The sequence below is a fragment of the Dendropsophus ebraccatus genome, chromosome 9, assembly GCF_027789765.1.
Source record: "Dendropsophus ebraccatus isolate aDenEbr1 chromosome 9, aDenEbr1.pat, whole genome shotgun sequence".
NCBI lineage: Eukaryota > Metazoa > Chordata > Amphibia > Anura > Hylidae > Dendropsophus > Dendropsophus ebraccatus.
Window position 1 is genome coordinate 65,486,940 of NC_091462.1, and position 13,969 is coordinate 65,500,908.

A 13,969-nucleotide genomic window follows, 5' to 3' on the forward strand; every position below is an offset into this window, starting at 1 on the left:
TATCTATCTATCTATCTATCTATCTATCTATCTATAAAAAATGCAGAAAGACCACGGCACTCACTGAAAATAAAGATGAAGTTGGGTGCCAGCTTGCATGTCCAGGAAACCTCTGGACCAATTTAGATAATATCCACAAAGGCAGCAGCACTCTGAAGTAGTTAAAAAAGGCGAAAAAGTTTTTTTTACAATTCCATGCAAAATACAGCTTTTTTTTTATTTATTTATTTTTTTACCTTTTTTTAACTACTTCAGAGTGCTGCTGCCTTTGTGGATATTATCCCCTTCAAGACCAAGCCTATTTGCGCCTTAATGACCAGGCTCATTTTTCAAAATCTGACCTGTCTCACTTTATGCGCTTATAGCTAAGTGATGCTTTAACATATGCTAGCGATTCTGAGACTGTTTTTTCGTCACATATGGCACTTTATATTAGTGGCAAAATTTGGTCACTACTTTGTGTGTTTTTTGTGAAAAACATCAAAATATCATGAAAAATAAATTTTTTTTGCATTTTATGAACTTTCAAATTCTCTGCTTCTAAAAAAAGAAAGTCGTATCACATAAATTAGTTACTAAGTCACATAACTGATATGTTCTCTTTAGTCTGGCTTTATTTCATAAACATATTTAACTTTTTTAGGGTGTTATGGGGCTTAGAAATTTATCAGCAAATTACCACATTTTCATGAAAGTTTCCAAAACTGATTTTTTAAGGGACCAGTTCTTTATTTAAGTTGATTTAGGAGGTTTGTATACTGGAAACCCCCATAAGTGACCCCATTTTTTAAACTACACACCTTAAAGAATTAATCTAGGTGTATAATGAGCATTTTAACCCTACAGGGGCTGGAGGAAAGTATTCACCATTAGGCCGTAAAAAAATAAAAAATCTAAATTTTCCAATAATATATACGTTTAGATTAAAGTTTGTCATTTTCAAAAGGAACATGAGAGAAAAAACACCCCAAAATTTGTAACGCAGGTTCTCTTAAAGGAGACCTGTCACCCCCCGCGCCGGGGTGACAGGCTCCCGACCCCCAGATAGATCCCCTTATAGTTACCTCATGTCGCTGAGTCCTGCTGCCGGAGCCGGTCCCGGGACAGAGATATCCCGGTGAGAAGCCGGCGCACGCGCTGTGGACATGGGTCCGGCGTCCATAGAGAATGAATGGAGCCGTGCTTCTCACCGGGATATCTCCGTCCCGGGACCGGCTCCGGCAGCGGGACTCAGCGACATGAGGTAACTATAAGGGGATCTAGCTGGGGGTCGAGAGCCTGTCACCCCGGCGTGGGGGGTGACAGGTCCTCTTTAAGTACTACGGTACCCCATATGTGGGCGTAAACCACTGTATGGGCACACAGTGGGGCTCAGAACGGAATGAGCGCCAATTAGCTTTTCCATTGCAGATTTTGCTGTAGAAGTTTCTAAGCGCCAGGTACGTTTGCAGAGCCCCTGTAGTGTCAGCAGAGAGAAAAAACCCCATAAGTCACCCCATTTTGGAAAGTACACCCCTCAAAGAATTCATCTTGGGGTAGGATGAGCATTTTGACCCCACAGGTATTAGAGGAAAGTATTTAAAATTAGACAGTAAAAATGAAAAACTCGAATTTTTCCAATAATATGTTGGTTTAGTTTGAAATTTCTCAATTTCACAAGGAACAAGAGAAAATAAGTACCCCAAAATTTGTAACGCATGTTCTCCTGAGTGAAAAGGTACCTCATATGTGGGCATAAACCACTGTATGGGCACACAGTGGGGCTCAGAAGGTAAAAAGAGCCAATTAGCTTTTTCAATGCAGATTTTGCTAAAGAAGTTTCTGAGCGCCAGGTGCGTTTGCAGTGCCCCTGTAGTGCCAGCGGAGTAAAATCTCGCCATAAGTCACCCCATTTTGGAAAGTGCACCCCTCAAAGAATTCATTTTGAGGTGTGGTGAGCATTTTGACCCCACAGGTATTAGAGGAAAGTATTCAAAAGTAGACAGCAAAAATGAAAAACTAAATTTTTTCCAATAATATGCTCCTTTAGTTTGAAATTTCTCGATTTCACGAGGAACAGGAGAGAAAATTTACCCCAAAATCTGTAACGCAGGTTTTCCTGAGTAGAACAGTACCTCATACATGGGCATAAACCACTGTATGGGCACACAGCCAGGCTCAGAAGGGAAGGAGCGCCAATTAGCATTTTCCATGCAGATTTTTCTGAAGAAGTTTCTGAGCGCCAGGTGCGTTTGCAGTGCCCCTGTAGTGTCTGTAGAATAGAACCCCCTCCAAAAGTCACCCCATTTTGGAAATTGCACCCCTCAAAGAATTCATCTTGGGGTGAGGTGAGCATTTTGACCCCACAGGTATTAGAGGAAAGTATTCAAAATTGGCCATTAAAAATGAAAAACTCGAATTTTTCCAATAATATGTTGGTTTAGTTTGAAATTTCAAAATTTCACAAGGAACAGGAGAAAAAATATACCCTAAAATCTGTAACGCAGGTTCTCCTGAGTACAATGGTACCCAATATGTGGGCATAAACCACTGTATGGGCACACAGCGGGGCTCAGAAGGGAAGGAGTGCCAATTTGCTGGAGCAAAACTGCAGCTAGTAATAGTTATAAGAATAGCGCAATTACTAAAATAAAATAAAAAAATGAGATTACAGGTAATGTGGGGTGGTTACGGACAGCCTGGGGTGGTTCCGGGTAATCTGGAGGTGGTTACGGACAGTCTGGGGTGGTTCTGGGTAATCTGGAGGTGGTTACGGGAAACCTGGGGTGGTTACGGGTAATCTGGGGTGGATACGGTCAACATGGGGTGGTCACGGGCAACGTGGGGTGGTTACGGCAACCTGGGGTAGTTAAAGGCAATCTGGGGTGGTTATAGGCAACCTGGGGTGGTTACGGGCAATGTGGGGTGGATACGGACAACCTGCTGTGGTTACAGACAATCTAGGGTGGTTACAGGCAACCTGCTGTGGTTACGGACAATCTGGGGTGGTTACAGACAATCTGGGGTGGTTACAGACAATCTGGGGTGGTTACAGACAATCTGGGGTGGTTACAGACAATCTGGTTTGGTTACAGACAATCTGGGGTGGTTACGGACAATCTGGGGTGGTTACGGACAAACTGAAGTGCTTATAGGTAATCTGAGGTGGGTACCTGTAATCTGGCGTCGTTACGGGCAATCTGGAGGGGGTCATTGGCAATTTGGGGTCGTTAGAGGTGCGATGCCCTGACCCGTGAGGGCCACTCCACAGTGCAGGTGTTACTAGCAGGCAGGAACCGGGGCAGCTGCAGGGTATAGAGTTGTCATGGTACTGGCACGAGGGTGGCACAGCTGTAGGCCGGTCTGCGGTACTATGCGGGATACTGGGCATGCGATTCTTCGCTGTACCTAGTCGGGGCACCAGATAAGGGACACCAATGTCAGGGTTCAGTAACAATGGTGGTTACAAGTTTATTGTAACTGAGGTAACTGGTAGCAACAGTCTCTTCCGGATGCAACCGGGTATATAGCAGGTTTAAACAGACAGAGCAAAGGTGGTGCTGCATAGGCTGAGGTGAAGCGTGCCGGATGATGGGAGTAGTAGTGATGGAGGAATAGAGAGGCTGGGTGGATTAGAGTACTTGCGGTGAATATCTTGAGTTGATGAGGAGATAGAGAGCAGGAACGACACCCAGATGAGAGGATACTCCAGACACTTGAGCAGGCGGACAGCCAGGAACTGTTACAGCAGAGCACCGAGTCCACTCATCTGAAGAGAGACACACACACGACCTCCTTGCTTGGGAGCAGGGGCCGAAACACTTCCTTCCTCTCTGAGGTAGAGGACGGAACTGCGCAGCAAAGGGAAGTCACATGGTACCCCTGGCCAAAGCTTGACGGCCATTGGTGGAACCAGGGTTACGGGGCACGGTCACGTGATCACCAGCCTTTGCATACCACTGCACAAAGTTATACATACAGGATATACACATGAACCTGAGAGTAATAGGGACCACACAGCAAACAGTTGCAGTGCATATAGTTTCCAGGACAGACATGGCCACAGTAACAAAAGCAAACTTAAAGTGTTCTGGGACACTGCAGAGGCAAGGTGCGGTGGTCAGAGGCAAGGTGCGGTGGTCAGAGGCAAGGTGCGGTGGTCAGTGGCAAAATGCGGTGGTCAGTGGCAAGGTGCGGTGGTCAGAGGCAAGGTGCGGTGGTCAGAGGCAAGGTGCGGTGGTCAGAGGCAAGGTGCGGTTGTCAGTGGCAAGGTGCGGTTGTCAGTGGCAAGGTGCGATGGTCAGAGGTAAGGTGCGGTTGTCAGTGGCAAGGTGCGGTTGTCAGTGGCAAGGTGCGGTGGTCAGAGGCAACGTGCCATGGTCAGAGGCAACGTGCATGATTACGGGCAACCTGGGATGGTTATGCGCAACCTGCGGTGGTTGCGGGCAACCTGGGGGGGTTACAGACAATCTGGGATTGTTATGGATAGACTGAAGTACTTATAGGTAATCTGGGGTGGGTACATGTCATTTGGGGTGGTTACAGGCAATCTGGGGTGATTACGGACAATCTGGAGGGGGTCACTGGCAACGTACGGTTGTTACGGGCAACATTTGGTGGTTACAGGCAACGTGTGGTGGTTAGAGGTAATTTGGGAGTAAACTGCAATTATTACTATAATAAAAAGTGTGTTTTATTTTTTGTATGTTTTTCACTTTTTGTACTTTACACATTCATTTTCACTGTATTACTATAATTACTGTAATATTTTCTATCACAGTAATCATAGTTCAGTGACAGACACCAAATTGGTCACTTTAAATTTTCAGAGTTGGCTGGTTGTGGAGCGCATGCGCACTTAATAACCAGCCAGGACGCCGAGGAGGAAGGACCTCCCAGGATCAGGTGAGTATATGGGGAAGGGAGGGTGACTGGGGGTGACTGGGGGGGTGGGGGGCGACTTAGGGGACAGGACACTTCACTTTTTATCCCCTGTCACCAATCATTTATGGTGACAGGGGATAAAAAGTGCCGGCGACACATGGCACAAGCGATCAGCGGTATATAGATATACTGCTGATCGCTTGTACTGGGACCCCACAGGGGGGTCCCTGATCACTGCCCCATGCTCTCCGCTACCTCCGGTGGCGGAGAGCATGGATCTTTCATTCATTTTTACATTTCCATTGCTGTGAACAGACATTAGTCTGTTCACAGCGATGGAGGCGGCCATCTTGGATCTTGGATATGGCCGCCGGGGGAGGGGGGTTAGTTACCGGGGCACTAGGGCTGATCTGGGGTCTGATTTTACTTATTTCATCTCCCCCCACCGTGAATCACGGTGGGGGGAGATGAAATGCAGCGGCGGCACCGGCCTATTAGTGACCGCCGTATCGGCGGTCACTAAGGGGTTAATGAGGGTCGGCTGCGGAATCGCAGCTGACTCTTATTACCTCCAGTGCTGGACACAGATGAGAGCGGGATTGCTCTCTTTGCAGCGATCCCGCTCTCATCAGAAAAACCCCTGTCAGTCAGGAACGTATATATACATACATTCCTACTGCACGGGGTATGTGCAATAGGAACGTATATATACAGATTGCTGACGTAAAGGGGTTATCTATCTATCTATCTATCTATCTACAGTATCTCCTATCTACAGTATCTTCCATCTATCTATCTATCTATCTATCTATCTATCTATCTATCTATCTATCTATCTACAATATCTTCTATCTATCTACAGTATCTATCTATCTGTCTGTCTGTCTGTCTATCTATCTATCTTTCTACAGTATCTCCTATCTGTCAGTCTATCCATATATACATGGGAGGTAGTAATGAGCAAATTTAGTTTTTGCTTTCGCCTTTTGAGTGAGGCAGGCAAACTTAATTTAATATGTGCAATTTTTTTCATAAAAACTTGCGCACGGGGACACACTGCTGCACACTATGCATAATACCTGCTGGATGTACATATGCATTTTTTGGGCCCCACTTTAGTTTTGCCCAGGGCCACAGTTTGTCTAAAACCAGCCCTGGCTTTTGGGAGAGGATATATACACTGCTGGGGAGGGGGTCGCTAATGTGCCGTGGGGAGAGCACCTGCACAGTTTTGGGGTGTCACTGAATCCTAGCAGGACGGCTGGAGGGCATTAGATGACAGTAAGCAGCCATTACACATCCTCTCACCTCTCACTGTGCTGCTGTCATCTCCTGTCTCCAGCCGTCCTGTGTCTGCACTTCCTGCTCCCTGCACTGTAGCCCCGTCCATACAGAGATAGCAGCATGCAGAGCCCCTGCTGCCCTAAGACACGCCCCCTGCACAGATTATCACTGAGGTGACGCTCTCAAAGGCCTATAGACACTCTTCAGGAATTCCCTGCTCTCTGAGGCCCTGCAGTGGGGACACTTGGGGGGCCTGACAGGAAGGTCTGAGGTGACTGTACTGTACTGTGCAGCAGCATTTGGGCCTGGAGCTGCAAAACAGGGAGCCTGATTTCGGCCTCCATTCAGGGGCCCACCAGGGGGGAGGAAGGGGGAGGGGCCCAACGGGGCGGTTTCCCGGCTCCCCGGTGGCCCAGTCCGAGCCTGCTTACAGTTACCTTAAATGCAGCTCAAAGCAGGACCTCTCCCTGGTCAGCCAGTCACTGTCTGGTTACACACTGACTGATTCTATTTATTAGGAATTTATTCTACATTTTTTATTCCATTAAGCCATGAACCAAGGGCAGCTAATATTAATCAGGGTTCAATTCTCTTGTTCACTATCCTGTTTGTTATAATTTCCTGTATATAATACAAATAAATCATAACTTACCCCTCTGTGCAAAGCTGTGCACCTATAAACATCAGATGCATCTACTTCTGCGCCTTTTTCAAGTAACAAAGAAACCGCATCAATATTTCCATGTTCTACTGCAAGCATCAAAGGGGTTCTAATAAGGGAAGAAACAAAACATAAATATGTGAATTCAGTAGTAGCAGGTTTATTAAATTAAATGTTATTTGTCCAGCCCAGTTTGGGAAAACCTATTACCATACACCCAATGAGGGAATCCTCATTTCCCTGTATGGGCACTGCAGGGTACCTGAACACATCAATTCTCCAGAAAAATAAATTTGGCATGCTGAATTGTATAGTGTTGAGTTATTGCTTCTAGATGTGGTATGGGGCAAAGGGATCCACAAGCACTTTGCCTCCATACAGACTGTGTACATGGCTGTAATGAAATATTAACCCCTTAAGTACCGGGCCTGAAATGGCCTTAAAGGGGTATTCCAGGGAAAATCAATAATTTAGCAATGGAAAGGGTTAACCAAGGTTAACCCTTTCCTAATGTACTTACCTGTCCGTTTTTGGCCCCCCAAGGAGATCTCTGGTCCGGTCACGTGAGCGTCCAGCTTGCCTCTCCCGGATCCTCTGTCCTTCCGGTCCGGTGACGTCACCACCCGGCCGGCGTCTGCTGTCTTTCTTATTAGCAGCAGAGCACTGAACCCTGACTGGCTTGTTAGCGTGCAGCCAATCAGGGTTCAGTGCTCTGCGTCCCCTGCTGTAAGTTATCAGGGTTTGGGGGGGGCTCAGTGCCGGTGTCAGAACTACATTAGGGCAATGTGAGGGGTCCCTGCGACATAACTTCATTCATAGCCACCAGACACCTGGAGCGGAGCTATGAATGAAGTGATGCCGCCCACCGCATCCCTTCCCCTCCCGGGACTCAGGGTCAGTATCGCTGACACCCGGGGGGGGAAGTCCTGTAAAGTAATGCTGATCAGCTGCTGCTGATCCCCCCGGCCCCCCTCCCTGTGTCCCCGTCAGATCTTTCACCCCCACCCCCCAGAGCGCGCTGCCGCACTGGCCCGATCTCTGCACCTCTGATCTTCTGCATCAAGCAGCCGGCGGTACACACACTTCCTTGCTCCCTACACAGCGCCTGTCAGCTTAGTTTTATCGGGGTGATTGACAGGCGCTATGTACGGAGCAAGGAAGAGATCTCTCCTGCCTCAGTCACACAGCGCCTGTCAGCTGAGTACAGGTGCAGAGATCAGTGCAGAGATCGGGGCCAGCGCGCTCCGGGGGTGAGAGATCTCTGACAGGGACACAGGGAGGGGGGGGGGAATCAGCAGCCGAAACACATTACTTTGCAGAACTCCACCCTCCCTGTGTCCCTGTCAAAAATCTCTCACCCCCACCCCCGGAGCGCGCTGGCCCCGATCTCTGCACCTGTACTCAGCTGACAGGCCTGTCAATCACCCTGATAAAACTAAGCTGACAGGCGCTGTGTAGGGAGCAAGGAAGAGATCTCTCCTGCCTCAGTCACACAGCGCTTGTCAGCTGTGTACCGCCGGCTGCTTGATGCAGGAGATCAGAGGTGCAGAGATCGGGCCAGTGCGGCAGCGCGCTCTGGGGGGTGGGGGTGAAAGATCTGATGGGGACACAGGGAGGGGGGCCGGGGGGATCAGCAGCAGGGGATCAGCATTGCTTTACAGGACTTCCCCCCCGGGTGTCAGCGATACTGACCCTGAGTCCCGGGAGGGGAAGGGATGCGGTGGGCGGCATCACTTCATTCATAGCTCCGCTCCAGGTGTCTGGTGGCTATGAATGAAGTTATGCCGCAGGGACCCCTCACATTGCCCTAATGTAGTTCTGACACCGGCACTGAGCCCCCCCCCAAACCCTCATAACTTACAGCAGGGGACGCAGAGCACTGAACCCTGATTGGCTGCACGCTAACAAGCCAGTCAGGGTTCAGTGCTCTGCTGCTAATAAGAAAGACAGCAGACGCCGGCCGGGTGGTGACGTCACCGAACTGGAAGGACAGAGGATCCGGGAGAGGCAAGCTGGACGCTCACGTGACCGGACCAGAGATCTCCTTGGGGGGCCAAAAACGGACAGGTAAGTATATTAGGAAAGGGTTAACCTTGGTCAACCCTTTCCATTGCTAAATTATTGATTTTCCCTGGAATACCCCTTTAAGGACAGAGACAAATTTTATGAATATGACCTGTGTCACTTTATTCATTATTAACTTGGGAATGCTTTTACCTATTAAGCTGATTCTGAGAATGTTTTCTGGTGACATATGGTACTTTACATTTCTGGTAAATTGGAGTCGATACTTACAACAAATATTTATGAAAAAAAACAAAATAACGTGAAAAATTGTCAAAAAATGCATTTTTCCAACTTTGAAACTTTTCTGCTTACACTGAAAATGGTTATGCCACATACATTATATATTACATAGCATTAGCAACATGTCTACTTTATGTTGGCAGCATTTATTAAAATATCTTTCTTTTTTTTTTAGACAATAGAAAGCTTAAAACATTAGCAGCAATTTTCCAAATTTTCAGTAATAACACACATTACAAAGTTATACAACTTTGTAATGTATGTTATGTCTGTGAATCACCCCCTTCCCGTGTCCCACCACCTCCGCCCGTGTACCAGGAAGTGTTGGTGCATTATACATTACCTGATCCATGTCGCGCATGTCCTCCATCTTGTGCCAAACTTCATCTTCGGCCGGCCGGCCGAATCGCTGCCGCCGTCCCCCCTCCGCCGCGTCATAGCTGTGCTCAGCCGCAATTGGCTGAGCACAGTTATGCTCAGCCAATTGCGGCTGAGCGGCTGATGACGTGGCCGGCCGAAGATGACGTTTGGCACAAGATGGAGGACATGCGCGACACGGATCAGGTAATGTATAATGCACCAACACTTCCGGGTACACGGGCGGGGGTGGTGGGACACGGAAAGGGGGCGATTCACAGACATAACATACATTACAAAGTTGTATAACTTTGTAATGTGTGTTATTCTGTGAATAATTTTTTAGCGCCGCACTACCCCTATAAAGTGTATTTTAGGGGACTGTATGTTAGAAAGCCCCACAAAGCACCCAATTTCAGAAACTGCACCCCCCCATTCTCTGCAAAAGCACATCCAGAAAGTTTTTTTTAACCCTTTAGAGGAATCACAGAAATAAAAGCTAAGTGTGTAAGAAATTTGAAAATTTAAGTTTTCTTTGCAGAGATTTTATTGTAATCCAATATCTATATCATAAAAATGAAAGTCTGTCTGTCTGCCTGTCTGTCCCAAATAGACTTCCAAACGCCTGAACCGTTTGACCCCAAATTTGGCCCACAGATACATTGGGTGCCAGGGAAGGTTATGGCGAAGGTCCCGTCCCCGCCAGATGTACAGGAGGGGAGGGGGAAGAGCGGCGCCCCATAGAGATGAATGGGAAAATCTCCACACTGCACACACAGGTGATATAATTAGCTGCATGTCTCCAGCAGTAAACGGCAGTTGGGAGCCTTAGCAACCAATAGGATTACTGCTTTCATTTTCACAGGGAGCAATGGCTGCTAGGGCAGCTGCCTCACAACATCCACAGAAATAACTGGTAGACCCCCTACTCCATCTATACAGTACATGTATACACAGGACCCCCTACTCCATCTATACAGTACATGTATATACAGGGCACTACAGGTATACAGGACCCCCTACTCAATCTATACAGTACATGTATATACAGGGCACTACAGGTATACAGGACCCCCTGCTCCATCTATACAGTACATGTATACAGGGCCCCCTACTCCATCGATACAGTACATGTATACAGGACCCCCTACTCCATCTATACAGTACATGTATACAGGACCCCCTACTCCATCTATACAGTACATGTATACAGGACCCCCTACTCCATCTATACAGTACATGTATACAGGACCCCCTACTCCATCTATACAGTACATGTATACAGGGCCCCCTACTCCATCTATACAGTACATGTATACAGGACCCCCTACTCCATCTATACAGTACATGTATACAGGACAGTATTACCAGCTGCTGCTGCGCTAGGCACTAAACCTGAAGGTGCCCCATCCTCACTCACCAATTAGCATCAGGATAGGTAGGTAATAGCTCCAAACGTCACATTTAACACTGCCACACCAAGCCTGACCAATACCGCCATACTGTGACTGGATAACACTGTCATACCAGACCTGACCAATACCGCCATACTGTGACTGGATAACACTGCCACACCAGACCTGACCAATACCGCCATACTGTGACTGGATAACACTGTCATACCAGACCTGACCAATACCGCCATACTGTGACTGGACAACACTGTCATACCAGACCTGACCAATACTGCCATACTATGACTGGATAACACTGCCATACCAGGCCTGACCAATACCGCCATACTGTGACTGGATAACACTGCCATACCCCGCCTGACCAATACCACCATACTGTTACTGGATAACACTGCCACACCAGACCTGACCAATACCACCATACAGTGACTGGAAAACACTGCCACACCAGACCTGACCAATACCACCATACTGTGACTGGATAACACTGCCATACCAGACCTGACCAATACCGCCATACTGTGCTGGATAACACTGTTATACTACACCTGACCAATACCGTCATACTGTGACTGGATAACACTGCCATACCAGACCTGACCAATACGCCATACTGTGACTGGATAACACTGCCATACCAGACCTGACCAATACCGCCATACTGTGACTGGATAACACCACTATACCAGACATAACCAATACCACCACACTGACTGGAGAACACCGCCACACCAGACTTGACCAATACCGCCATACTGTGACTGGATAACACCGCCATACCAGACCTGACCAATACCGACACACTGTGACTGAATAACACTGCTATACCAGACCTGACCAATACTGCCATACCCCCTTCGAAAAGACACCAGATTTTCTGGCAAGTCTGAACGGGAGCGTACTGCCCCTCTGCAAGGTGCTACCCTACGCACCAGACCATGGGTGCCTAATGGTAAATACGACCCTGCAGGTATACAGGACACTACAGGTATACAGGACCCCAAAACTATACACTACAGGTGCACGGGACCTCCACCAACTATATACTACAGGTATACAGGACCCCAAACTTTACACTACAGGTATACAGGACCCCTAAACTATACACTACAGGTATACAGGACCTCCACCAACTATATACTTCAGGTATACAGGACCTCCACCAACTATATACTACAGGTATACAGGACCCCAAACTATACACTACAGGTATACAGGACCCAAAAACTATACACTACAGGTTTACAGGAACCCAAAACTATACACTACAGCTATACAGGACCTCCACCAACTATATAATACAGGTATACAGCACCCTAACCAACTCTATACTACAGGTATACAGGACCCCAAAGCTATACACTACAGGTATACAGGAACTCCACCAACTATATACTACAGGTATATAGGACCCCAAACTATACACTACAGGTATACAGGACCTCCACCAACTCTATACTACAGTTATACAGGACCCTCAAACTATGCACTACAGGTATACCGGACCCCCAAACTACATACTACAGGTATACAAGACCTCCACCAATTATACACAACAGGTATCCAGGACCCTCAAACTATAAACTACAGGTACACAAGACCTCCACCAACTATACATTACAGGTATACAGCACCAACTATATACTACAGGTATACAGGACCCCCGAACTATACAGTACAGGTATACAGGACCTTCACCAACTGTACACTGTAGGTATACAGGACCTCCCTCAACTATACACTACATGTATACAGCCCCCCCCAAACTACACACTACAGGTATACAGGACCCCCCCAACTATACACTCTAGGTATTCAGCCCCCCCCCAACTATGCACTACAGATATGCGAGACCCCTAAAAACTATACATTGTGGGTATACAGAACCCCTCCAACTATGCACTACAGGTATACACTAATTCCACTGATTAAGGGCCCTAATCCACCGGACGATTATCGTTCAGATTATCGTTAAATCGTTCTAATCTAAACGATAATCGTTCGGTTGAAATGTAGTTAACGATTAATGACCGAACGAGAAATCGTTGATCGCTTTATAAGAGCTGGACCTATTTTTATTGTTGCTTGTTCGCAAAACGTTTGCAAATCGTTCGTATTGAATAAGACATTGTTCGGTCGTTTGCAATAGATACGAACGCAATAGCGAATAAAAAGCGAAGAAAAACGATCGCAATTACGATCATAAGTAACGATTATCGTTCCATGGAAATGAGTGAACGTTTTCAGGTCTTTCGCAATAGCGGTCGTTTGAGATCGTTAATCGTTAAAGATTATGCAAACAATAATCGTCCGGTGGAATAGGGCCCTAAAGGCCCTATTCCACGGAACGATTATCGTTCGTATTCGGCTGATATCGGCAGCTACATATAATCGTCCTGTGGAATAGAGTGCAACGATCAGCCGACATCGTTCATGTCGGCTGACCGTTGCAGTCGCTTGTTTTTTAACATGTTGAAAAACAAGCGACTGATATAGCAGCCATCTGCTGCCGTCGCTCCGTTGAATAGGAGCATCGGCAGCAGACGCTGCTATATCCTATGGGCTGCCCGGACGATCAGCGATCCCCCAGGCAGCCCCCCCCGCAGCTCCCCGCCGCCCCCTCCCGCACTCACCCGCTCGCTGCTGCCGCGTTGAATAGCGGCGGCAGCGAGCGGGAAACGAGGAGCAAACGAGCGCTGAGAGCGCTTGTTTGCTCCTCTAAACGACCTATGGAATAGGGGCATAACTCAGATGAAACAATACCTTTAGCTTGGCCTCCTGGGCACCTTAGAACAAATCTAATTAACACACTTAACCTTTATACCCGGGCAGCGCAGGGTACATTTTCTAGTCTTTCATAACTGTAAACCTATTACCAGAGAAATGCACCCTAATATTTATTGCCCCATTTCTACAGTTTATAGAAATACCCCATATGTGGGCCTATTGCGTTGTTTGACGCAACCACAAGCCTCAGATATAAAGGAACACCTAGTGAATTTTAACGCCTCTGTTATATTTGGTCATTTTTGACTACCACTTCAGGTTGGCAGAGGCTTTGGGGTGACAAAACATAAAAAAC

The 13,969-nt window shown here is 47.3% G+C and overlaps 1 protein-coding gene across 2 annotated transcripts in view; it reads right to left on the bottom strand.

Moving 5' to 3' along the window:
* ANKRD44 (ankyrin repeat domain 44) overlaps positions 1-13,969 on the bottom strand; it is a 552,838-nt gene that overhangs the window by 84,105 nt on the left and 454,764 nt on the right. For both annotated transcript variants that reach the window (XM_069983563.1, XM_069983562.1), the window contains one exon: positions 6,800-6,917. In XM_069983563.1, the coding sequence (XP_069839664.1) occupies positions 6,800-6,917 (118 nt within the window). The remainder of the gene's footprint in view (positions 1-6,799; positions 6,918-13,969) is intronic.